A 27,887-nucleotide genomic window follows, 5' to 3' on the forward strand; every position below is an offset into this window, starting at 1 on the left:
ACACTGCTAGGCCGCCTCCCGTACACCCACAAATCCCCCACGCACTGCCAGCCTTCGGTTACCCAATAGGGCGCAGGGAACTCCCAGCCAACAGCCCACGAGAGAGATGCGCGCGCCCCGAGAGACTATAGTGGACATAGCCGAAGCAGTCGGCGGAATAATTCCACCGTCTTCTTCGGCCATGTTCGCTTCAGTTCGGCAAGAAAGCGCTACCTTCGTAGCTTCTACCACGTGTTTTTAGAACCAATCCCCTCCCTGAACATTTGTACCATGCCCCCCCCCTTCCTAAAGGAAACTACTGCGGCAGCTTTCCTGCTGAAAGCGGTCCAACCAGCGCTTTTAAACCTAGCAATGCTTCTAAAACAGCATGTTTTGTGTGTCAACGAGTTCTTTTCGCACAGCGCACAGTACTGGGTCCCAAGAAGAAAGTGTAAAAAATACATACACCTAACGGCACTAGCCAAAGTAAAATACTATTCTGAATAAAATATTTATTTAAAAATACAATATCTGGAAACTGTGTGGGCAAGCACTGCTTGCCTTGCTTGCCCTGACGAGACGCCACTGGTGTAAACATGTTTACTGTTTCATATAGTACTAAGTTCTGTGAGAATCGGCTCCGTTTGTGTGATCCATCTGTGCTTTCGTGCCATATTAGAGTGGGGTTTAGTGTGGTATGTACTGATATGTGTATTTTGGATTTTAAAATCTTTTCAAACTCTTTTTTTTTATCACAACTAATGTTCATTAAAAATTAATAAAAAAAATTACTATTTTTTTTACCAAATAACAATTGGACATAATATTTATTAAGTAATAACATTTTTTCTTTATTGACGCTTGTTTTTCCGCTTCTAGTGAAGTAATAATCAAAAATAGTCAATTTTTTTATTCGATTGTATTAAAGCGCTTTTTTTTTACCATAGATAAATGTAATGTAAGCTGCCCGATTATTTTTTTTTGCAATATCTATGAACTTAATAAATTTCTTTCTTCCGGGTGGATGTTGTAAGCTGTTGACTATTGTATTTGTATATTTGGACTGTTAAAACTACTTGTGAAGGTAAAGTTATAATGCTGTAACAGTATCATTTAGCTAAGTTGAAGATTCAATTACATATTTGAAGAGTTTGAGTACCGTAAACCTTTGTCACGCTACAAATGTAAACTCACACGTGGGTTGAACATGTTGGGTGATTGTGGTGTATTTCGTTTTTGTATAAAGAAGGAAAATATATCCAAATTGCTTTTTCTTACTCCTGACATGTTTTAGAATCATTCTTTTAGATGGAATGATATACGTATGTTACCATTTTCATGTCTGGTCAGTTTAGGTTATGTACATTTAAAATATCCAGTAATATTTAGGACGTGGTCGCATCAAAAAAAAAAGGCTAACAGAAATTTTCAAAATTATTTTTTGTTTATACTCTGACATCGTGGCTTTTTAGAACGAGAAAAAAAAAAATTTGGAAAACATCCCTAAATTAATCCTGAATGGTTGGTTTCTTAATTCCTTCTGGTTCTTGAAAAATAACTGTTTAACGCTTACATTACAATACCGCCAGCATTCATTGTTTACTTGCGATCGTGTATCAGTTAATTCTTTCATATATTGACATTTATCCTTGGATCCTGAAGGCCTGATCCTAATGGCTTGATCCTGTGGTACATGATGCTTGCTATTTTAACTTAGTATGTCGGAAGATCCTGTACATTAAAAAAATTTGCATAATAATGAATTATGATTGTAAGTTGATTAAAATGAATTTTTAAACCTACATTCATAATTCTTATATCACAATTTCTTTCATGTGCAGGATATTCTGCTATACTGATCTTGAACAGCAAGCAATATGTACCACAAGATCAAGCCTTTAGGATTCAGGGATAAACTGAAATACATAAAACACCAGCCATAATGAATCCAGAATATACAATGGCTTTAATCATAGAATTTCTTGGAAAGACTGCAAAATGCAATGTGTCAGCTACTTCAGTGCACAGCATGTATTCCTCACAGAAAATGACGACTATTCTATTTAATTTTGAGCTCCCATTAGACTCGTTCATTACAAATAACTTAATGGTAAATATGTAGTGTACAGATTGTCAAAATTTTTTTTAAAAATCTGAAATAACTTTTATTATATGCTCTTTTAAGTCCTCTTTTCATTACAGCCTGCGGAGATAAGAAATTCCAATTACTTTTGGAGATATCACCGTTCTTATTTTGCAATACAAGACCTGTGTAATCATTCGACCACTACAATTTTATATTTAGCAGTGTGGGTAAATCTGTATTGTACGGATTAGCGCCAAAAAAAATCGTACAAATATGAAATAACTTTCATTATATGCTATCTTACGTCCTCTTTTCAGAACCGCCTGCGGAGATAAAAAATTCCAATTACTTTTGGAGATATCAAATTTTTTAACATTCATTTTTTGGCGATTTTTTTAAAAAAAAATTTTAAAAATCCGAAAATACCTTTATTCTGTGCTCTTTAACTTCCTCTTTTCATTAAACCCGGCGGAGATCAGAAATTCCAAATACTTTAGGAGATATGGAATTTTTTAATTTTCATGATGTGCACTCATGCGGCGTTGAGCGGGAAGCCTACGATTCACACATCCTTCTGGACATACCCGAATACTCACGTTGGCAAGCCTTCTTTTCTTAAAATTAGCAAGAAGTAATTAAAAATACTTTAAAACACTGTGGATGGTTGGTTATATTAGGTAAGTATAGCTACATTAAAAAAACTGTAAAATCATTTTATGGTTGCTTAGCAAATAACTTTTTAATATGTAGCTATCCAGCGCTAGGAAACCGTTTACATGATTTCACAGTATTTTTAATGTAGCTATCCTAACCAAATCAACCATCCACATTGTTTTGAAGTATTTATAATGTAGCTAACATAACCTAATTGACCATTAGTTTTCATGAGTTGCATATTTATTTACAATAAACCAAAAAAAAAAAAACCGAAGATGCACGATCGGGCGTTTGCCTCTCGTCTGTTGAAAGAAGGCTTGCCAACGTGAGTATTCGGGTATGTCCAGAAAGATGAGTGAATCGTAGGCTTCCCGCGTTCACCATTGTTGCTTGTTTACAAGTATGATTTTTTTTTTTTTTTTTTTTGCGACGTAGTTGAACGACTACATCACGTAAAATGAAAATTACGTGAGTTCCTACTGTTCATCCTTTTTCCGGGTTTGTTAGGTCAGGTCAGCTACATTATAAATACTTTAAAACTAAACAACCATTAAAATTAATTTTTATTATTTTTAATGTCCGTTCAGTTTCAAAGTATTTATACTGTAGCTGACCTGACCTAATCTACCTTTGTCCCGTTTTGTTAGGTCAGGTCAGTTACATTATAAATACTTAAAACTATACAAGTAAAATTAATTGATATTATTTTTAATTTCTGTTATTTAGGCATTCACGCACACACGGCAAAATATAAAATGGCGTCTGTTGAATGATTACATAGGGCTTGTATTGCAAAATAAGAACGGCGATATCTCCAAAAGTAATTGGAATTTTTAATCTCCGCAGGCGGTTTTGAAAAGAGGACGTAAAAGAGCATATAATGAAAGTTATTTTATATTTGTACGATTTTTTTTGGCGCTAATCCGTACAATACAGATTTACCGCAGTGTGTGCGTGAATGCCTAAATAACAGAAATTTTCCATTAGGTAAGGTGGTAAACATAGGCGTGCGCACGGTAGGTGCCACAGGTGCCTTGGCACCACCATTAGGGTTAACGTTATTTTATTTTTTACAAGCAGAAATAATACATTCTTACATAAAACCGTATTATTTCCAAAAAAATATGTTTTCCAGTCGTGTCGAGTTACAGATATGTGCTCATAACACTATCAGTATATCAATTATCAATCGAACCAACTATACACACGGAAACAAGCCAGGTGCAATTACTTGTGTTGTACACGCGGGCCGCGGCTACGAAACTTCTGAAATGTAAATACTTATCCTAGTTCTCCTTGAATTACATAGAATGCGCGCTCGGTGTCCACTGTTCACTCCACTCGGCAGGCGCACGGAATAATAACCGCCGTCCGCTAGGTAGCACTACTGAGTAGTGTTTACTCTTACTGTTTACTCATCAGTTTACAGTTCTAATGAGTACACGAGTACAGCCTGGTTTGTTACGTGGATCACTCATTAATTAATTATCATTTTATTTTCACTAGTTGACAGTTTTTATGGTTCGTTAGTTGCTGTATATATCAATATATCTGTCTGTATGATGTATAAATGGGTGATTAAAATTTAAAAGCCGGATCCCGAAAAGGATTACTCGATGACTTATATGCAGTCGCCGACAAAACATTTTTGTTGTATTCCAAAAGTTAAAACTTTTGCCCACTCTTATTTGTGTATTTTTATTATTTTAATATTTAACATATTTGAGGTATGTTACAAAAACTCCCTTGATTTGTTGATTTTGAAACTTAACATTTGAGAATGTTTTTTCCAGCATTTATTTGGCGTCTTCAGAAAACATGTAAGTACGGTTTTTCAAAGCCACCAGCATGAATTCCGTGCAAACAATTTGTGCAATTTACTTTATGGCTCAACAAAGCTTAAAACTGTAAATAGTTTAGTAGTTTTCCTGGCGATTAAAACGTTCAAAGCCATAATTTGTCATAAAAAATGTTGGTAAATCTGTATTGTACGGATTAGCGCCAAAAAAAATCGTACAAATATGAAATAACTTTCATTATATGCTCTTTTACGTCCTCTTTTCAAAACCGCCTGCGGAGATTAAAAATTCCAATTACTTTTGGAGATATCGCCGTTCTTATTTTGCAATACAAGCCCTATGTAATCATTCAACAGACGCCATTTTATATTTTGCAGTGTGTGCGTGAATGCCTAAATAACAGAAATTTTCCATTAGGTAAGGTTAGTTACATGATAAATACTTCAAAATAAACGGAAATTAAAAATAATATTAATTAATTTTACTTGTATAGTTTTAAGTATTTATAATGTAACTGACCTGATCTAACAAAACGGGACAAAGGTAGATTAGGTCAGGTCAGCTACAGTATAAATACTTTGAAACTGAACGGACATTAAAAATAATAAAATTAATTTTAATGGTTGTTTAATTTTAAAGTATTTATAATGTAGCTGACCTGACCTAACAAACCGGGAAAAAGGATGAACAGTAGGAACTCACGTAATTTTCTTTTTACGTGATGTAGTCGTTCAACTATGTCGCGAAAAAAAAAAAATCATACTTGTAAACAAGCAACAATGGTGGAAACGCGGGAAGCCTACGATTCACTCATCCTTCTGGACATACCCGAATACTCACGTTGGCAAGCCTTCTTTCAACAGACGAGAGGCCAACGCCCGATCGTGCATCTTCGGGTTTTTTTTTGTTTATTGTAAATAAATATGCAACTCATGAAAACTAATGGTCAATTAGGTTATGTTAGCTACATTATAAATACTTCAAAACAATGTGGATGGTTGATTTGGTTAGGATAGCTACATTAAAAATACTGTGAAATCATGTAAACGGTTTCCTAGCGCTGGATAGCTACATATTAAAAAGTTATTTGCTAAGCAACCATAAAATGATTTTACAGTTTTTTTAATGTAGCTATACTTACCTAATATAACCAACCATCCACAGTGTTTTAAAGTATTTTTAATTACTTCTTGCTAATTTTAAGAAAAGAAGGCTAGCCAACGTGAGTATTCGGGTATGTCCAGAAGGATGTGTGAATCGTAGGCTTCCCGCTCAAACGACGCATCAGTGCACATCACGAAAATTAAAAAATTCCATATCTCCTAAAGTATTTGGAATTTCTGATCTCCGCCGGGTTTAATGAAAAGAGGAAGTTAAAGAGCACAGAATAAAGGTATTTTCGGATTTTTAAATTTTTTTTTTAAAAAATCGCCGAAAAATGAATATTAAAAAATTCGATATCTCCAAAAGTAATTGGAATTTTTAATCTCCGCAGGCGGTTCTGAAAAGAGGACGTAAGATAGCATATAATGAAAGTTATTTCATATTTGTACGATTTTTTTTGGCGCTAATCCGTACAATACAGATTTACCAAAATGTTAATTTTTTTACATCTGTGGATTTAATGTTTTTGTTCGGAAACACCTTTAATAGCGCCATTTTGCGCTTTCAAATTCAAATTTTTCCGGGGGAGGACCCCCCGCTTTAGGCTCGGGTCCGTGAATGATAGGGCTGTTGTGTAATCTGGCACCACCAATACTGAAGTCCTGCTCACGCCTATGGTGGTAAATATGTATTGTACGGATTAGCGCCAAAAAAAATCGTACAAATATTAAATAACTTTCATTATATGCTATCTTACGTCCTCTTTTCAGAACCGCCTGCGGAGATATAAAATTTCAATTACTTTTGGAGATATCGAATTTTTTAATATTCATTTTTTGGCATTTTTTTAAAAAAAATTTTAAAAAACCGAAAATACCTTTATTTTGTGCTCTTTAACTTCCTCTTTTCATTAAACCCGGCGGAGATCAGAAATTTCAAATACTTCAGGAGATATGGAATTTTTTAATTTTCATGTTGTGCACTGACGCGGCCTTAGCGGGAAGCCTACGATTCACACATCCTTCTGGACATACCCGAATACTCACGTTGGCAAGCCTTTTTTTTCTTCTTAAAATTAGCAAGAAGTAATTAAAAATACTTTAAAACATTGTAGATGGTTGGTTATATTAGGTAAGTATGTATAGCTACATTAAAAAAACTGTAAAATCATTTTATGGTTGCTTAGCAAATAACATTTTAATATGTAGCTATCCAGTGCTAGGAAACCGTTTACATGATTTCACAGTATTTTTAATGTAGCTATCCTAACCAAATGAACCATCCACAATGTTTTGAAGTATTTATAATGTAGCTAACATATCCTAATTGACCATTAGTTTTCATGAGTTGCATATTTATTTACAATGAACAAAAAAAAAACCGAAGATGTACGATCGGGCGTTTGCCTCGTCTGTTGAAAGAAGGCTTGCCAACGTGAGTATTCGGGTATGTCCAGAAGGATGAGTGAATCGTAGGCTTCCCGCGTTTTTCCATTGTTGCTTGTTTACAAGTATGATTTTTTTTTTTTTTTTTCACGACGTAGTTGAACCACTACATCACTTAAAAAGAAAATTACGTGAGTTCCTACTGTTCATCCTTTTTCCCGGTTTGTTAGGTCAGGTCAGCTACATTATAAATACTTTAAAACTAAACAACCATTAAAATTAATTTTTATTATTTTTAATGTCCGTTTAGTTTCAAAGTATTTATACTGTAGCTGACCTGACCTAATCCACCTTTGTCCCGTTTTGTTATGTCAGGTCAGTTACATTATAAATACTTAAAACTATACAAGTAAAAATAATTGATATTATTTTTAATTTCCGTTTATTTTGAAGTATTTATCATGTAACTAACCTTACCTAATGGAAAATTTCTGTTATTTAGGCATTCACGCACACACAGCAAAATATAAAATGGCGTCTGTTGAATGATTACATAGGGCTTGTATTGCAAAATAAGAACGGCGATATCTCCAAAAGTAATTGGAATTTTTAATCTCCGCAGGCGGTTTTGAAAAGAGGACGTAAAAGAGCATATAATGAAAGTTATTTCATATTTGTACGATTTTTTTTGGCGCTAATCCGTACAATACATATTTACCGGTAAGGTTAGTTACATTATAAATACTCCAAAATAAACGAAAATTAAAAATATCAATTAATTTTACTTGTTGTATAGTTTTAAGAATTTATAATGTAGCTGACCTAACCTAACAAACCGGAACAAAGGATTAACAGTAGGAACGAACGTCTTTTTTTTACACGCAACAAATAAAGCATAAAAATTTGAAACATTAAAAACTCACCTAAGTTGGAGGCGGGTACACTTCCTTTGCCATTAGTAGGACATGATAAATGAATAAATCATCACCTTGTGGAGTCGGCTAGTGTAAATATTGAAATTATTTAATGTATTTAATAATTTCGGTTAGCGTACCTCTCTCAGTTTTAAGAATTGTATCTAGAAGCTTGTGTCTGAAAGTCAAGGTAAAGTGTGTCAAAACTATTTAAATACTAATATCGTGAATAGACCTTGGAATAAAGTGTAAACAAATTCAACTGTACGGTTTATATTTGTGTGTAATGTTTGTGATGACGGTGACTATACACTTTCACATGCACAAAATCACACTTTATATAAATAATCTTAACTTAAAATAATTTATTTTAAACTACAGATGGATTTTGTTATTAATCTCAACTTCAAGCATCTAACAATTCTTTCACTTGTGTGAATTATCTTTACAATAAAATGTTAATTATTTGGATGTTATTTATTTTAACTAACTTCAGTCCGGTAGAGCTTGGACTACTGGGTACGTAACTTACAGTATCAGTCAACCAAAATAGCAATACGTTATTCCAATATCAAATTCCATCTATACTCGTTAATACTATCTAGATCGGGATCGCGATTCCGGAATTTGATTTGTAAATCTAAAGATGAACAAGTTTTTCAGTTTCCTTTACAAAGAATATTCAATATACTATAACAGATTCTAGTTCTGCGAAAAAAGTTCGTCTTGTTTAAATTGTAATTCGCTCGGGTACTTCTATATTCAGCGAGTCTTCGGGTGATGGGGTAAGGGACCAAACCTTGCTGCAGAATACCCACGAGACGTGTAGGTTCTCGGAGACTCCTTGGTTCGATTCATCCAGGACTGCGATATTGGTGTTGCTCCTCCGGTCTCTAGCGTGTGGCAGGAATACGCGCCGTCACGACTCCATCCTTCAGAGTATGGCGGCGACTGGCCTGGACTGGGTGACGTTCATCATTCCCGGGCTCAAACTGCGACTTTTCAATCTTCGACAGGATTCTTCTTTCTTCGGAATTGTAAACGGCATTTAATCTTCGTAGTTTCAAAGCAAATTAAAGTCATTTGATGATCTCTTGAACATGGATATTTGTCAACTTCTCTTCTTAAGTAATTATTTAAAATCTTGATGTCTGAGTCTTATCTTCGTCGATTAAAATTATTATTTTCTTTAAAATTTCAGTTAATATTGGCATTAATAACCATTTTCAATCTTCTATAAATATTCAATTATAAATCAATGTCAAAATTGTTGCGTTCCAGCTGTTGTCTTAATCCAGTCACAATTCGTTCTAAAAGAATATTTTCCCCGTCACTAATAAACGATTTTCTTTAGTTTGTTGATAAAACAAAACTAGTAAAATTACTAACCATTACTGACGTGTTCATCTTTAAATTAATAGTGGTTTCAAAAAATACTGCTATGCTAGCCTTGACAATATTTTAAAATGAAAATTAACATAGAGTAATACATAGACAAAACGATAAACAAAGAAATTTACAGTCTGAATTAATCATAGATTACAAATATAAACATACGGAATAAAATGTAATTAAACAAAATAAATATTAAAGGAAATATATTTACTTTCTATAAAGTGTAAATATTGCCTTTATAACCTATTAGTTCATTTGAATATTGGCCTATCACGAACTATCACGTGAGAACATTATCCAATAAAAAACAATTGATACTCGTAAACAAAAAACAATGACGAATGCCGTGTGAATGTACAGGTATAGTGATTAAAATTTCAAAATTCAATATCTCCAAAAGTAATTGGAATTTCTTATATCCGCAGGCTGTAATGAAAAGAGGACGTAAAAGAGCATATAATGAAAGTTATTTCAGATTTAAAAAAATTTTTTTGACTATAATCCGTACACTACATTTTACTCTTAAAATAGTACGTACTTTAAATGCAATGTAGCAAAACAAAAATTTTGTAATACAATTACTTTTTCTAATGAAATAAACATGAAATGTAAGCAGTGAAAATTCCGTACAATTGCAATACAGTCATATTTAAACTAATGTATTACTACACCACCACTTACATTGACTAAAGTTCTCCCAAAAAAAAAACTCACTGGTTAACAACGAATTTTGGTGATTGCATGAATACATAGGTATTGTAATGTAAGCTGTAAACCTTTTTTTTTTTTAAACAAACCAGTAGGAATTATGAAAACATACCTTCGGAGTAAATTTGGGGATTGTGTAGTGTGTGAAAACAGTGTTTACCTTTTTTTTATTTCCTTTCCAAAAAGCTGTGCTGTCCAACAATTTGTTGCCTTACAATATACGTGTTCACTTTGTGAAACGGCAGTGCGATACTCGAAGTAGTTAAGCAGGAATGACTGAAGGCCAGTTTACAATTGCAATGTCCCAAATTGTGTCAGACGGACTCTTTATTACTGATTTGTCCACATGATCCTGTGACGTCATGGGCGGTGTGGACAATGGGACAAAGACATTGTTCAACTAAACATTTTGCCCCAATTTGTGTCCTTTTGTAGCTCGGAAGAAGAACACTCGTGATATTTGCTGTTTACATTTTGAAAAGGTAAACAGAAAAGAATGTGTGGTGTGGTAAGAAGCGAAGAAGACCATTTGCAACCAGCATTTTTTGAAGATGGAATGCGAATTCATTTTTGGTAGTGTGGTTAGAATTAGCATGTACTTTTGTGTTTTCAAATAGCTAAATACGTTGGAATGCCTATAACTATCATATGTTAAATTACTCATTTATAAAGCATGAAAAAAACCAACCACCAATGAAAACTTTTTTTGGTGCTCTGGTGACTACTTTATAAATCATTAGATTCTGACAATGGACATGGCATTTGTGGACAGGACAGTTTTCCGTGCAACGATGTGATGTCTTCACATTAGGATTACGACACTGATTTCCCACAGGTTCCGATGTTGTAGAGAGGCCTTTAGGGGTTAGTTTAGGAATAAATTTCTAAAGCTGCAAATTTTCCATATAAAAAAAGAATAAAATACAAAAGTGGTGGTCTTTAACACCAGTCTCAATTTACCCTGTAATCAGTGTTTGAAAATTCCTACTGGATTCTGAGAATCTCACGTTCATGGTTGAAGTGGTGTGTGATATCAGTATAACATTACCGCCATGTTCAACTACGTGTGTGATGTGTGTGTGTGTTTTGTTACAACTTGGGTCAAAGTGTGAATTGTATTAATAAGGAAAATGTTCTGTATGTATGTAATCTAAACCGTGTTTTCATTATTGCAACTATAAAGACAAATTAATTTAGATATACTGCAGTAGAGTAGCTTAATTGGCTTATTGGGTAATATTCTTACAGCGTAGCTTTTGTGTGAAATAATAAACTCAGAAAATACCTTTTTCAGACACTAGAGATGTTTCTGTATCTACCCTGAAAACAGTGTTTTTGAATTCCTGCTGGTTTCTGAGAGATCACCGCTAATAGATGACATGACTATACCTCTGCATTGACGCGGCCGTCACCATTTTTCTTTTTCCTGTTGTGTATGTGTTTGATTTGGAGAACTTTAGTTAAATCGTGAGAATAGTCAGTTATTTTAGGTTGGTAAAAATTTCATATCGCATATCCAAGTCTATCCCTTGATCCTAATGGTATGATCCTGTGATACATGAAATGCTGTTTTAATTTAGTACATCGAAACATTCTGGATTCAAAAAGAAGTGTAATGTAATAATGAATTATTATCCTACAATAAGATCAAATAAAAATCTGAAAGTGAATTTTTTTACTTAACATTGTTTTATTGCAATATTTTTGTCTTTCGACATACTAAAATAAAACAGCTAGCATCCTATACCACAGTATCAAATACAGGATCATGCCATCCGGATGAAGGGATAAACTTGGATATGTGATACAAAACAATTGCTGTTAGGTTAAGTACATTAAAAATACTTCAAAACATTGTGGAAGGTCGGTAAAATATTTTTAATGTTTGTTTAGGAATTACCAATTTAAGATCTAGCTATCCTGACCTAACCAACTGTTCAAATGATTACGCAGTATAAGGAATGTTTTGTGATGTAGTAAATTAAAATGCAGTAAATATTGATTGAAAACTATTCAAATACTTTTTATTAAATTTGTATAGTTATTTAAATTATGTAATTTTTTTTTTTGTATTTAAGGTTTGCCCTGAAATTTATCTTGCCTTCCTTGCTATTGTGATTTTAAGAAACCATTCAGAATATAAAAATCTCTCTGTGCTGAAGTATTTCCACCTTTAGAAAAAAGGCACTTTTAACTTACACTGTTCTACTTTGTGGGTATGATTAGGTTTTGATGAGTTTTGGAAGTGAAAAGACCACATGTATTGTTTCAGATGCCGTCTGTCACCTTGAAAGACGTGGACCAGCAGAAGTTTGTGAAGGCTTTCGCTGCTTTCCTGAAGAAGTAAGTGCTGAGATTCGTGGGAGGGAAGGTGTTTCTTTGGTTTGTGTTGTGCATTGTTTGTGACCATGGGATTTCGATAAATTTCATTATCGGTGATAAATAATCTTTGTTTTATTGAAAAATTCGGTACCTTTGTAAAGTAAGTTTTTTTAAAAGCAGCAAACCTTGTTTGGTTATATTTTTGTGTAAAAAATAAAATATGTTATGTTACAGCTTTGTGGCTGAAACATCATTTTGATGCAGTTTATTCTTTGTTTTTAGAGTTTAGTAATTTTGGCTGTTTTAAGGTTTTCGTTTTTCCCGATGTTAATGCTTTCTGATCTAGAAAACTTTAAATTTGTTAAATCTATAGCAGATCATGGCTCGGACTCTCACATGATGTTGGTTATTTCATTTTCTTGTCATTGCCATCATTTCAGGGCTTTCCTGTACGTTTATCACTATATAGCGTTTATGCATATTATGTTATGTTTCAAATTTTTTAAGAGACATTCACCAAAGATTGCAATAATAGCTAAAGCCTCACAAGCATTCTTAATTAGGATCACGTGCACGCTGGGGAAATTAACATTTAGTAAAAATATCTGGTGAGAATATTTGTGACCCAACAATAATTGAGGCACTGACATTGTAAAGGAGGTGAGTGCCATATTTCATCACATTGCCGTTTCCTCAGGAAAAAAAAAAGATTTATGAAGATGCGAAAGTGAACGTGAACCACTTGGTACCACAAGTTTTATCATAATACAAGAAAATAAGTCAGTGGTAGTGTATTTGTACTCCTCATGGTTTTACTTTTCCTGAAGGAGAGAAAGAGGCATTAACGGCACTTGCCTTGTCTTGGCTGTGGAGGCGTTGGTGGCGAGAGAGCCGTGGTGTGTGTGTGTGTGAGAGGGCCGTGCCGTGCCGTGCCGTGCGCAGGACGGGCAAGATGAAGGTGCCCGAGTGGGTGGACCTGGTGAAGAGCGCGCGCTTCAAGGAGCTGGCCCCCTACGACGAGGACTGGTACTACACGCGCTGCGCGGCCCTCGCGCGGCACATCTACTTCCGCTCCCCCGTCGGCGTGGGCGCCGCCTCCAAGATCTTCGGAGGTATGATCCTTCTCCTCGTTAGAGCCGTGTTAGGACCACCAGGCAACCTGGAACAATAGCTGACGGTAACTAGACTCTCGGAGCGAGCTAGTGATGCAGTTATGTGACTGGCTGCCGGTGTCCGCCCGAGAACTTCTGAATGCTAGCAATTCAATTGTTACCTGACTACAGAATGTTCAGGATCGTGAAATGCCGGATCTCAGATATAATATCTACTGTTTTTGTAAAATTAATAATTGCTGCTTTGGCTCAGAAAAATCTTACCACAACAGTATTAAGTTTCTAAGTGTTTAATGTTAACATTTTAGTCGTTGAGTGGCGCTACTTTGGTTTTTAATAATTTATCACATGTTAGCATCCAGTTTTGTAAAGCTGTTCTGTTTTTATTAATTTTAGTAGTTGTAATGTTTGCAAACATTTTCTCCTGATGTTATATCTGTTCACATAAATTGGCCATTGTTCTACTTCTTCACATGAATGAGAGTCTGTACCTTGTGGCGTATATGCCTGGTCCCGTTCGGTACATCTTTTTTTGGTGTACGTATTTAATTTAATTTTAGTCATTTGGTTGGAAAACCCTTCTATTTTATTCCGAGGTTTAAAAAATATCTGCTTCGGAAAATTTTAATTAAATGTTATAATTTATTCTGAAAATGAGACTTTATTCACAATTTGTGTGGAGACTATTAAGTTGTCAAGTTGATATGTGCTTCCAGAAACTCAGAAGTGTTCCATCAGAAGTAAAATAAGTAGATATTTTAGTGTTTTTGTGTTAATTATATTATAGAACTTAAGAATAATGAAAATGACTACTTATTTATGGTAACATAGTTTAAAGTGTGATGGTTAGGTAGTTGCAGAAACAGACACGGCGCTAGCGGGCTGGCGTGCAGGAACTGTGGAGTGGGGGTTCGCAGCTGGGCGTTGCGGGCACGTTCAGGCCGAAGTACCGGGTTTTATCGCATAATCCTCGCACATTTTATACTAAAATCAAGTTTGAAAAGTAGGAGTGTGACGTTTATGCTGAAAATTTTTTTTTTGTTAGGTAAAGTTATTCATAAAAAACAAAATTCATTCATGGAAATTACGTTTATTTAAAAAGTGAAGTATAAAAGAGAACCCCAAACAATTTAAATTAATAAGTCATGCAACAAAAACCTTTCTTCATATTTAAATACAAAAACAAAATATGTGATCCGAATGCGATCCTGAACGAACGTGTAACTATCGTCATTGTACACACTTACCACGAAAGAGTGCGGGCCATTAGTTGTAGTTAACTGGGCACTCGACAAAGAGCCCGTGTTGCATCCAGTCGGCGAGATATCGATACTAGACTACGTGCGCGCGCTCTATACGGGAATCAACATAACCAAACATGAATGATTATAACTAGCGCTGGGTTTTAGAAGTGGTACACAGTGGTGACGAAGATGAAAACATAAAGGTTATAATGTCTGAAAACGTCTTTAAAAGAAAATTTACACATCAGATAACATTGTATTTCTGTTAATTAATTAATTAAGTGGTAATATCCAAATAAATATTAGTTTTCAACTTTAAAATATGTTGTTTTATATGGGAAAACTACCTACACAATGCGCTCGGAATCTAAATAATCATGTGATGTTCATGTGAGAAATTTTTTTCTCAAAATTGTAATGTCCTAAAATAACAGTGCAATGATTATGCGATAAAACACTGTAATGTACAATCATGTTGTGAAGATATTCTATAGATTTTTAAGTCATCAGCAAATATGATACCTTAAGAATTCTTTTTTACATATTTCAAGGGACCCGAAAAAATTTATGTAAAATGCAGGAATATGTAAAAAGTGGGAAATGCCAAAATTTTATAAAATTAATATTTAACCGTTATTATAAATACTATTATAAGCAGATAGTATGCACTAAACAAAGTCAAATGTTACATATTCTCAAGTTTTACACAATAATAAGCACTTCATTATCTCAGGCAGTAAAACAAAAACAACCTTAACAGCACTTTAAACAAAATTGTTAATAACAATTGTTACTATACAATAATCTTATTTAAAGCTTCTTGAAGAAGTCTGAAATGTGCGATTGTTTTGAACGGAGTCTGCACAAGTGCTCAATGTCCACCTCAAGTTTGTGCAGGGTCGGAATAAGGTCTTCAGCATTATTGAAACTAGACACAAATTTTTTTAAGGTACACACCACCTGAGTTGCTTCTGCCTGCGTTGGAATAGGTTCTTCACCATCTTAGTCTTCTTTGCTGTCTTGACAGTCAACAGAAGCATTTTCTGTCAGATGGTTGTCGACGATGTCATTTAAGTCTTCAATTTCTGTTGTTACATCACTGTCTACTTCTCAGGGTGGCCACTCAACCGGGAAATCGGGAAATCCGTGAAATAGCCGTGAATTTTCGTGTGCACCGGGAATACCTTGAAAAAGCCAGGAATTTTCGTAGAGAGTCGGGAACGTGTATGTGCGGGATTTTTCATCATGAAATGTATACGCATCAGCAGTAAATAACCTTAGCTTTCCAATACATTTGTTGTATAAACTCTTCAAATAATAATTATCTTATTAAATGTAAGTTAAAATAACGCATTATGATGGCGAGTAACCAGTTTTCGATGTCTATTAAAAAAAATGTGACGAGTCTGCTTGCGCAGGTACGCACGCGCACAGCGATCGATCGATATTTCTCCCAGCATGCATTCTAGCAGTCAACAGTCAAGTCACATGACTTGTTTGCTTCCTCGTTCGCTCGCGCGCTTCGCCATCTTTGTTGTACAGTTTTAGTGCTCGGACAAGGTTATACGATTTTCTACGCAAGTGAAGTGTGTGAGATGTTGGAATATTACGTTTAGAAGTCCATACGCGCAGCATTTGAGGATTTATCAATTGAAGTATTTTTGTGCGTGGCTCAAGTCCGTCTTATGTTTACAGTAATCGTTTAATATAAATCGCCGCATTTGAGTTTGATTTTGCATATATTTGTTTTATGATTAATATATCATATTTACGTGAACAACAGAAAGAGTTTGATGTAACAACTATTTGTTTTATGATGTAAATATAACTATTTTCTGTACAGTAAGGTTATGTGATCTGCAACTGTGTGTAATTAATATGCCGAAGTGTTCCGTTACCACGTACAGTGATAAGTACAAAGATGAATTTGAGTGGGTGGAAAGGGACCCCAAGTGTAGTACAAATGCATTGTGCAAATTGTGTAATGGAAAAATCAATACTATTAGTAGTATGGGTAGAACCGCCCTTGTTAGTCATGCTAAAGGTGCAAAGCACACATTTGCGGCAGCAAATAAGGCAAGATCTTTACCTATGGATGTGTTCGTTAATAAAAAAAATGATTTAAAGCCTACATCTTCGGTTGTAACACTTACACCATCTTTAGATTTGCCTTGCTCAAGCAGTGTAGTTCCGGCATTAAAAACTTTTCTTGTTAACGAAGAAACGTCCAAGGCAGAGATTTTATGGTGTTTAGCAAGTGTTATGTTTCATTTGTCATTTAGGAGTGCTGCTGGTTTGGCATCTTTGCTACCCATCATGTTTGCTGACAGTACCATAGCTAGTAAATTGCAGATACAGAGAACAAAGTTAGCTTACACAGTAGTACATGGAATAGCTCCTTATTTCACTGAAAAACTAAAAAATAAGTTAAATAGTTGTCCTCATGTTGTTTTGGCATTTGATGAAAGCTTTAATAAAATCTCCCAACGTCAGCAAATGGACATTCATGTCAAATTTTGGGACGATGATAACAATGAGGTAACTAGTAGATACTTCACTTCTGCTTTCCTTAATAAGGCCTGTGCCAGTGACCTTCTGGGAGCTATTCAAGAATTAGTCCCTCCTCAGCTTCTTGAGAAAACCATTCAAATTTCTATGGATGGGCCAAATGTAAATCTTAAAGTAGTTAAAGACCTTGAATATGTTTTACATGAAGGGAATGTTGATGCTCCTTACTTTCTTCAATTAGGAACATGTGGTCTGCACACTGTGCATAATGCTTTTAAGACAGGTGTTACATATACAGGCTGGAAGTCGGTTCAGTTTTTAAGGGCATTGTACAATTTGTTCAAAAATTCACCTTCTAGGAGAGGAGATTTTATAAGTTACACAAACTCATCCAGATTCCCCCACAAGTTCTGTTCAGTTAGATGGGTGGAAAATGCTAAATTGGCATCCAGGGCTCAGGCTATGCTACCTGACTTACTTTTGTACACTAGCAATGTTACCAAACAAGAAAGTTCCAGATTGTGAAAGCTACAGAATTGTTTCTGAATTTTTAAATGACAAACTTCTTGGGCCTAAATTAGCTTTTTTTAGTGCCATGGCAGCAGAAGTGGAGCCTTTCCTTAAGGAATTTCAGAATGAAGCTCCAATGGCTCCTTTTCTGTATAGTGCTCTTCATTTGATGGTCAAATCTGTAATGGAAAGGTTTGTGAAAGGAGATATAATTGAGAACAAAGATATCACGAAGATAGATCTAACACTCAGTGACAATCTTATATTTGCAAAGAATGTTGACTTGGGATTTTCCACAAAAGATGCATTAAAGAACTCTAAATTACATGTGAAAGAAGTAGATATTCTTCATTTCAAACATGATTGTGTCAAATTCTACAAATCATTTGTACAAAAGATTCTTTCTAAGTCGCCTCTCTCATTTAGGTTATCAAAGAATGTATCCTGCTTGGATCCAGCAGTAATTTGTGCTAGTCCCACATTAGCTCAACACAGGATGCAAAAACTTTTAGAAGCACTTGTTGAGAAGAGGTGGATGGCTGGTTTGTTAGCAGACAAAATAAAAAGTGAATTTAGGGAGCTATGCAAGTTACCATATCTGCTGGAATCTGTAAAATCGTACAGAAGAAATGAAGTAAGGTTGGATAAATTTTGGATGCAAGTGGTTGATGTTGATAAGCTTTCACCAAATCTTACATTGTTGGTTAAAATGATGCTGATTATGTCCCATGGAAATGCATCCTGGAAAGGGGCTTTTCAGTAAATGCAGAATGCCTTGTTGAAAATCAACATGAAGAGAGCCTGATAGCATTAAGACAGGTGTATGATTCTGTATCAATTTTAGGGGGCATAGGAAAAGTTCTAATTGATAAAAGTCTTATCCATTCGTGCCGGAATGCTCATGCGAAATATGTGGAACTCTCAGAAATCAAGCGAAAACAAAAGCATGAAGAGTCAGTTGCTATCCAAGAAAAGAAAAGGAAAGCCTTAGAAATTAAGGAATTGGAAGCCAAGAAGGCTAAACTGCTAGCAGATGCAGCAAAAGCAGCTGCATTAATTGAAGATGAGATTTCAATGAAAAGAAAGTAACAAGTTGTCCATTTCCTGTTATCTTCTAAGTGTATATACCTAATTGTAATAATTCCTATGTAGTTCAATAATTTTACGGTGTTAAAAATATTTTACAGCCATTGTTTGTTGTGGTTTATAATTTTCAAGTTTGTTGCCATGCAATTTCAGTGAGTTGAGAAAACCTGGAAAAAACCAGGAATTTCAAAATGTCAAATGGGTGGCCACCCTGCTTCTACAAAGTCACTAAATGACACACCAGCTTGCAGTTTTGCCACTTCATCAAGTTGATCATTACTGGATAACTCTTCAACAGCAGTCACTCCAGAAGAAAAGAATCCAGCTTTTTTGAAACAGTTAGCTATAGTTTCTGGCTGTACCTTGTTCCACGAATAAGCAATGTTATGAACTGCATCAAGAACATTGAACTTCAAGGTGGTGGGGTCTTTTCCAGATTCCAGCATGCACAGAGCTTTCTGCACCAACCTTTTCCTGTAGTTTACCTTGAACACATGAATTATGCCCAAGTCTAAAGGCTGCAGGTGGCTGGTGCAGTTAGCAGGAAAAAAGACCAACTTTACGTTCATCAGCTCTATGTGATGTGGATGTGCTGGACACTGGTCTATAAAAAGGACAATTTTACGGTTTTGGCTTCCCATTTTCGCATCCAGTGCATGTAGCTGAGACTCAAAAATGCTACTAGTCATCCAAGCCTTCAAGTTAGATGAATACTTTGTGGGCAGTGTTTTTATGTTCCTAAAACATCTGGGATTCTTACTTTTACCAATTACAAATGGTGGCAGCTTTTCACTGCCATCTGCATTTGTCGCAAGAAGAACGGTAAGTCGTAATTTACTGTTTTTTCCTCCATGGCAGCGTTCTCCTTTTAAACTGAGTGTTTTGCTTGGCATCACACCATAGAACAGTCCAGTTTCGTCTGCATTAAATACATCCATGGTGCGTAGTCCAAGAGATGATGACGTAACTGCTCAGTTTTCCAGGTTTCAACAGTTTGAGTGTTCACACTTTTACTTTCGCCACAGATTGTACTGAACACAACATTATTTCTTTCTTTGAATCTGCAAATCCAGCCGTTAGATGCAGTGAAATCTTTGATTCCTAACCTATCCGCTATTTGCCGTGCTTTCTCACGGAAGTAAAACACCACTGACGGGAATGTTTGGTAAAACACCACTGATGGGAATGTTTGCAGATCGTGCTTCAGTAAACCACTTTTTCAAAATCTCCTCCATCTTCTCATAAGTTGATGTCCGTACATACTTTCTCTTATTCGCGGTTGCTGCCCCACATTTAACAGAATTTTCTTCCACTGTCTTGCGGTTTTTCAAAATCGTGTTCAGTGTTGAACACGAAATCTTAAGTTCGTTAGCAAGAGAAACTTGGGTACCCACGTGCGCATTATAGCGTCTCAAAATGTCCAGTTTTTCTTTTATTGTAAGAGTTTTTCTTACACCTTTTTTCGGACATCATGAATACTCCCGCACTAGCAAATTATTTATTTCCGATTTTGGGCAAATATTTAAATAAAACAAACCCAACACTTGTTATGAATTGAAAAACAAACGTAGCACTGTCGTTGCCATGTTCGGAAAATTCACTACTGCCAACTGCTTCCAGAAACGTTTTTTTTTTTAGTATTTGTTAACACAAAATCATTTATTAAAATATAAAATACCATTTATATTTTTATAAATGAATTACGAATTTTTATTTATATTGCTAGCACAAACGGCCATTTTATAATTTTAATTCACTAATATTAAGTCGCCAAGAAAAACTTACCTTCAACTAACCATTGAAGTGAAACGAGCTTGACCACACACAACCAAAGACGCCCTTTTTGCTGGAAATAATTTTCTTTAAATAATTTTAGTACACGCTCAGTAATCGCGTCTATAACTTTTAATTTAAAGTGCGTATATAAATTTATGTATAAATATTTAAACGTATGGCACATTTTGTTTTAACTTTACCTATCGTTTCCGCATATCACAGAATATTTAGACGTATGGCCGTATAGTTTACCGTGGCACAATAAAATTTCGAAGTGAAGGTTGTACAATGGCAAATAAAGGTGTCGCGAGTACGTGCATGGACGTATTAGAAATATATTCTAATCATAATTTATTTTATAGTGTTCTTTCTGAAGGTATTCTCACAGATGCTACGCTGTTGCAACGCATAATATGGGAAATGCTTCCGCATATAGCGGGAAAATAATGCAATAATACTATAGGGGAAATGATGGTGCAAATAAAAAAATACGTTAACTACGGGGAAAATGTAAATCCCGGGTACGTGAAAAAGAGGTTCTACTGTATTTTAATATATTTATAATGTAATCAATAAAGATACAGTAGAACCCCGATTATCCGTGTTAATGAAGGGGACGAGTGAGTCGGATAATCGAAAATCGCGGTTAGCCGAGTCATGCTTGCCTCAAAGGTCATTAGCCCACAGACAGCCATCTGTGGACATTCGGAGATTACATATATACACATGCTTTGTGTGTGTGTGCGTTGTTGACATAGAAGCGGACTGGTTAGTGCTGGACAGCAGTGGTTTTTAAGTCTTTCGTGTGCGGAGACGTGGGCACGCGAGTCGTTGTTGCACCGAGGTGTGTGACTAGCCGCCCGCCAGTCTGAGGGCCCAAGACAGCTGATAGCTGCCAAGGTCACGCATTCTTTTCATCGCCCGTAAGCGACGCTGCCACACTTAGCTCATTGCTCTGTTGTCAGTAACACAATCGTGCTGGTTATTGTTTTACAGAACGACTGCCTTCAAAATTCTTTTCGAGATAAGATTTTTCATACCAGTGCATTGAGACTTGATTTCATGGTTTTGAAACGGTGTCTCTGTCTCGTATAATTCACTGTGTTTTTATCCCCCTTTATTTATATGAATTTTAAATGTTAGATTTTTTATTTTTAGCTTGTTGAACGTGGACTTAGTGCAAAATCGACCTATTATGACTTAGTTTTGCAGATGGGTCGGAAATCTTATAACGATCACCTCTCTGTAACGACCCTAATCTCGGGAACCGTGAGGGATCGTTATATCCATTCTCAGTTCACTCTTAGCTGAGTTTTGAAATAAACAAACACCGTCGTATCACTGCGCCGCGTCAGCAAGTGATAGGCTGAATTTATCGTGCGTGCCAAGCACTAGTTGCAACACACACACTTCCGTACAGTCGGTGCTCATAAAATAACGGAGAAGTAATATAACAGGAAAATGGTTCTTCTGTCAAGCCTAGTTTTTTTAAAAAATTTGCGTCTGCTGTGATAAAATTACGCCACTTAATGGTACACCCTCCGACCTTTTCTGTTGAAACCGTTCAAACAAACAAGCGTCCAAGCTGCTAAATGTGGATTCTTTCATCGTCTTGCGTTTATTTAATCCACTTGAAGTGTCAGCCTGTGAAGCAAACTGAAGGATTTTTTCGCGATTTTTTATGACGTCGCGCACTGTTGTGTTACCGACATCAAACTCAGTCGCAAGTTTGCAATCGTTTCTCCACTCTGAAATCTTTCTATAGTTTTTGTTTTGCTGTCGATGGACAGTACCACTCGCTTTCTTTTCTGTTCATTTGATGATCTGATGAAATGTTGCACTCAACACTTCCGCACAACACAACGGTATAATCCGTCGGAATGCAGATCACTGTTACAATACATAAAATTATCACCACCTTCACGCTTCAACAACGTACACTAATGGAATGGACTGTCTCCATGCGCCGGGTAATCTCTGTGACACGGCGCCGTGCTGTGCGCGGGAGTGTACAGTCCGGTCATGCGGACGTGGAATCGCGCACCAGTGTATAATCTATTCACGTAACATGGAACACAAAAATATTATGTACATACGTATGTATGTACTAGTATTTTTTTTTAAAACTTTCTGTGTATATAAACGTAACTGAGTCAAATTACTTTGACCAACATACATTTTGCAAAGTATTTTAACATTTACATACATTTTGAATCATTGGTTATATGTAACTAAAAAATTGGACTTTATGGACATAAATCGCGGTTAATCCGCGAATCGGATGATCGAGTCGCGGATAATCGGGGTTCTACTGTATATAATAATAAGTGCCACCTTGAGGAACACCAGAACTTGCTTTCTGTAAGTCAGAATTAGCATTATTTATGGATACAGATTATTATGATCATTCAGATAGCTGGTAAACCATTTTTAGGTATTTATCTAAGAGTCCCATATTGGATAATTTTTTTAATGATCAATTGTATCAAAAGCTTTTGCAAGGTCAAAATAACAGGCGTCGACCTGAGCTCTAGAAATCACTTCTGCGTAGATAGGATTAAGAAAAGACGAAAAAGTTTTGAAGGGTGCCGGGTTATAATCCAGTCGAATGCTCAAGCAACCAATATAGTTATCAGTCCTCTATGCTGTAATAGAAACGGAGACCATTGGCATGTTTCGAGAGAGAGAGAAAAAAAGACAACATGTTTTACTGATTTGTGTACATCCTGATAATTTTCAGAAGAATTAAAAGAAATTTTTTATTTGTGTATTTTTAATTTGTGTACACTTGTTGATATACTCTGCACTGGAGAGTGGGGTGCTGGTTGTGGCCCGGGCCGAGGGCAGTGCTGTAGCCGGGCAGAGGAGCTGAGGCGCGCGTGTGCCGGCAGGGCGGCAGAGGAACGGCGTGTGCCCGTCGCACTACTGCCGCGGCTCCACCGGGGTCGCCCGCAAGGTGCTGCAGTCGCTGGAGCAGCTGAAGCTGATAGAGAAGACGGGCGACGGCGGGCGCAAGCTGACGGTGCAGGGCCGGCGCGACCTGGACCGCATCGCGGCGCAGGTGCGCCCCAAGAAGCAGTCCCTCGTCCTGCAGTGACCGCCTCGCTTGAGTCGCAATAAACAAGCCTGTCACTCTCTCTCTGTCGCTTTATTCACCCGTTCTCCCTGTCCATTGTCGCTTATCGCAGGCCGAACACTTGAATCAGTGGGAATTATATGAAATTTTTTCAAATATGAAAGTCTGCATGTGCCTGTGAATGTTAATTTTGCTTATTATTTGAGACTTCAAAATGTTGTAAAGTAAATAAAATATCTAGACTTCTGCGAATAAATCACACAAAAGTGGCGCTAAATTCTGAATAAAATATGTGTACGTGATGGCTTCAAAAAGTGTCTTAGTTTTTTTTAATCCTCGTGTCTAATAATTTGTATACATAGCATAATTGGGTTGGGTTATATTTTGATGTCCTCTCATTATGCATGTAACTGGCTGAATCTCAGAGACATGGCAATATCACGAATTATGGTCACAAAACTAGTGTAGAGAAGAATGACTCACCACATGAGCCAAGTGTAAAATGTGGGGAGAAAACAAGTAACTAGTATTGCTGTGGTTTACTTCATACTCCTGCTAAAGCAAAATGCAAGTAATTGCAGCCTGCTTTTTTTCTTTTTAGCATACACGTTTCATCTGTGGTGTGACGCCCCTCGTGCCCTTGATTTTTAGTGTTATAACACCTCTTAAAAGTCCTAGGAAACAGCTGAGCAACAAGCTACAAAATTCACATAAAATTCGAACATCACCAGAGGTGGCACGAGGCGGGGAACAAAATAATTTAGAAACTCCCTACAAAAAATCCATTTGGGAGTCAGTGGATCGGTAGAAATATACATATAGGTACTCAATTAAATAAAAACAACAAAATAAGTCATGTGATCTATAGGCTTGCTGGTTTATTTATATTAATATTCTTTTATGTAGTGCATAATCTTTCTTTAATTAGATTTTACCAGAAAAGATGAAGGCAGATTAACCATCGATCAACCAATTAGCATTTTAACATCTTAGCAATCATTAATGAAGAAAACATGAACACAATTTATAGTGCTAGCGAGTCCGGACCGCGAATCTAGCTAAAATTTAACAAGGTTCTAGCCATAGTGAAATGTTTACAAAAATAGTTAGAATATATTGCCTTGGTTTTGAATCTTATGCAAAAAAAATTACAATATACCCATGTCCAATAAGGGTTAATTCTTCTTGAGTCATAATTACTGAAGATATAACTTTACATAGTTCACAAAAACTTCTCCCCTGTCCACTGGCACACCAAGATTGATGAAATTTTGTCGTTCAGAACTCACGACCAGGTAAAATTTGGCGGGAAGAGCAGAATAAATTTGGTTGGGGTTCACTCAATTGACTTTCAATCACGACCATTTGTGGAGGGGTGACTCTCGGATGACGGGGGTGTTTCTTCAATCGGTAGGTATCTCTTGCACCCTGCCTGCAACAAGGTCCAATATCGACAGAGATTAGACCAAGTAGCAGACAGACCATCAATCAGGCAAAAGCCCGCTAAAAGGGAGCGAATTGGGGGATATATTTAAAGCAAAAGACTCAGCGAAGCAGGGTGATGACAGATGATTCCATTCATGTTGCGCGATCGCCAGTTAGGACGCGCATCGCGGAGATGTCGCGGAAGCACAACTAAAACGTAGCTATTCGGGTTGGCTGACTAACTAACAGAAGACAAAGAAAAGTTTTAGGGAAAAATTCCCTCGGCCAAGACGATCACATCCTATAGCGCAGAAGAAGGCAGATCTGCCCGCGATTTATTATTCAAGAAGCAGTTCGACAGAGACGCCGATGTAGTCAGACCAACAGCCCGCGCATTAATTCATCATGGCGGCTAGATCGTCAAAAAAAAAAAAAAGGAGGCTGGGACCCGGTTGGCCGTAAAAGGGGGGGGGGGGGGAGTCATGGCTCAGCGCCGAAAGGAGCCGAAGACGTCCGAGGCAAGGTAAAACGAAGGTCTGTTGCTTGGTAAAAACCTCTATAGCCGTCGAGCGCCGCGCGCTCTATGGAGGCGCAGTTGAACTAAGTTTAACTTCGACTCGCAAATCTCGCGCTAGGTGACTTGCAACCAGCATGGGGCTAAAGGGGTGGGGGACAAGTGTGCTCTCTGGCGGCCAAGGAAAAGAGAGAGGGAGAGACTTAAGGACACGGCCACTAGTGTGCGCCGAAAACCAGGGAAAGAGAACTAGGATAAAAAAGGTTTGATATGAGTGTACAGAAGTCTGACAAAAATTAAATAAGAATAAAAATGCAAAAAATTAAAAAATGAAAATTTGAGCCTAAAAATTAAAATCTGTGCCAATCATACCAATAAACGGCACAGTGGGATGAAAGAATCTGTGGCAAAAATGGTGGATGAGTTTTTTTTAACTAACTTAATTGCTGAAAAGGCAAAAAAGAATTTAGGGTGAGTTAGGTAATTGAAAGTTTATAGAAAGGTGTAAGTTTACAAACATACATTTTGTAAAACAATTTTCAAAACTATAAAAATATATGTAGCAGTAATATTTTATTAAGAAGGTTTTTACAATTGATTGGTATTTTAACTTAATTACCTGGGAAAAAAATTATTTTGAAAATTAGCTAAAATAGCATTTATGTTGGAAATAAGCATAAAATAGCATCCTAATTAAGTGTAAATTAACAAAATAAAAATAGCATCTATATAGCCCCTAGCAATGACCAAACATCCGGTAAATTTATAAGCGTCCTTTGAAGTATTAATGACTAGAATTTTTTAAATGTTCTCCACTTTAAAATTTGTCCTCAAGTCGGTCAAAATTGCTCTTTCATTGTCTTGCGATGGTGAAATCCAAACTTTCACTGAAGTTATTGCTGCCTTCCTTTAATCAATCCAAACTTTGCAGATCAACTTTCCCTTTCTTTTCTCTGAGTAGACAGAACTGGTTTTTGGGAAGAAAAGTACGCTTATAGTACTTGGATACGTTCAGAATAAAGAGCAGTGTTTGCTATCTGATACAAGCTGCTATCAACATAGTGACAATGAATTTTGGGTTGGATAGCTTGCAGCAGAGATAACATATTTAAGGGTTCCGCCTACCCCGACACACACACGGTGTGCAGAGCTTCAGGAAAAACAACGCTATTTCAAAACTACTCAAGATATCCGAGTGGGGTCTGTTTACGAAAAGCATTTAAGAGTTCGTTGAGGGCCAAAAAGTACTTTGGATTTCGGATTAAGTTTTTAAACTGTATTTTTAGAAGCATTAAAATGGCTAAAACGCGTGTTAAAGAGTAATTTTTAGGCTTAAAACAACCGGTACAGATTCTTGAAAGCACTTGAGGGACTTGCATTACACCTTTATCTTCATTTCTCGGCAATATAATGTTACGGTCACCGCTCATATGCACGACGAGAAGACTGCGCGCCAGTCCAGAGGAGACACCGCGCTAGAAGCACCAGCGAGCGTCGCGCTTATCGTCCCGCCTCACTGACACACATACACCCCTTACGGGCGGGCCCATTAAGCACGATCCTGGATTGCCCGGTTCAGTAGCAATCCAAGACTTGGGAATTGTGGCTTTACAGGACTTTGACAACGGATGGAAATTATTGAGCTGGCGAGCTTGCTATCAGGCAAAGACGTAGTTTGCAAGTGGAAGTTCTACAGTGCTGTCCACTGAAGCTGAACAGTGCTCCAAACAAAACTGAGTTAAGCACTGAATTCTGTAACATTATGAACATTGTAACGAAACATTGTTACAGATGAACTTTTTGCATTGGTTTTGTGAATCGATATATATTTAGTTTTCAGTGCCATGTTTGTTTGATATATTGAAGTATGTGCTATGGTATTGGAATTGTCATATTGTATGTACATTACTCTATGCTTAGGAAGGAGTTTTAAAAATGAATGGAAGAATTGATATCCTCGAAAAGGAAATAATTAAAAAGAAATACGAAGGCCGTGTTTTTCCTTTTGAAGTGATAATCGTATGAGATTATATTTTATGAGTGAAGAAATTAATTAAATACAATTGAGTCTGTTGACTAATACTGAGTACTCGTCGGAATTTCAGAAGTCCTAAGGGATGAATTTCGTTCTCTACCATTGACAACAGTTGGCCGGGATTTATTATTAAAACATTATAATATAAACTATATCGTGGTGTGCATTAATGTTGGAACCCAATTATAATGTTGACAATAACTTTTGTTTTTTAAATGATGTGCCCAACCTAACTTACAGTCGTTTAACAAA

At 36.3% G+C, this 27,887-nt stretch overlaps 1 protein-coding gene across 2 annotated transcripts; it reads left to right on the forward strand.

Annotated features, from left to right (window-relative positions):
• The first annotated feature begins 952 nt into the window (after positions 1–952).
• Positions 953–23,722, forward strand: LOC134539387 (small ribosomal subunit protein eS19-like). 2 transcript variants are annotated; one of them, XM_063381380.1, is made up of 4 exons: positions 953–1,063; positions 12,300–12,370; positions 13,265–13,461; positions 23,477–23,722. In XM_063381380.1, the coding sequence occupies exons 2-4, from the start codon at positions 12,300–12,302 to the stop codon at positions 23,680–23,682; spliced, it is 474 nt and encodes a 157-aa protein (XP_063237450.1). In that variant the 5' UTR covers positions 953–1,063; the 3' UTR covers positions 23,683–23,722. The 2 variants fall into 2 exon arrangements, with proteins under 2 accessions (XP_063237450.1, XP_063237451.1); XM_063381381.1 differs by having other exon boundaries at positions 954–1,063; positions 13,292–13,461.
• The last annotated feature ends 4,165 nt before the right edge of the window (positions 23,723–27,887 follow it).

The sequence above is a fragment of the Bacillus rossius genome, chromosome 15 (assembly GCF_032445375.1).
Source record: "Bacillus rossius redtenbacheri isolate Brsri chromosome 15, Brsri_v3, whole genome shotgun sequence".
Lineage (NCBI taxonomy): Eukaryota > Metazoa > Arthropoda > Insecta > Phasmatodea > Bacillidae > Bacillus > Bacillus rossius.

Coding starts and splice junctions, on each gene's coding strand:
- LOC134539387 (XM_063381380.1), top strand. CDS start 12,300: ATGCCGTCTGTCACCTTGAAAGACGTGGACCAGCAGAAGTTTGTGAAG. Junction 12,371..13,264: donor TTCGCTGCTTTCCTGAAGAA/GTAAGTGCTGAG, acceptor TGTGTGTGAGAG/GGCCGTGCCGTGCCGTGCCG. Junction 13,462..23,476: donor CGCCTCCAAGATCTTCGGAG/GTATGATCCTTC, acceptor GTGTGCCGGCAG/GGCGGCAGAGGAACGGCGTG.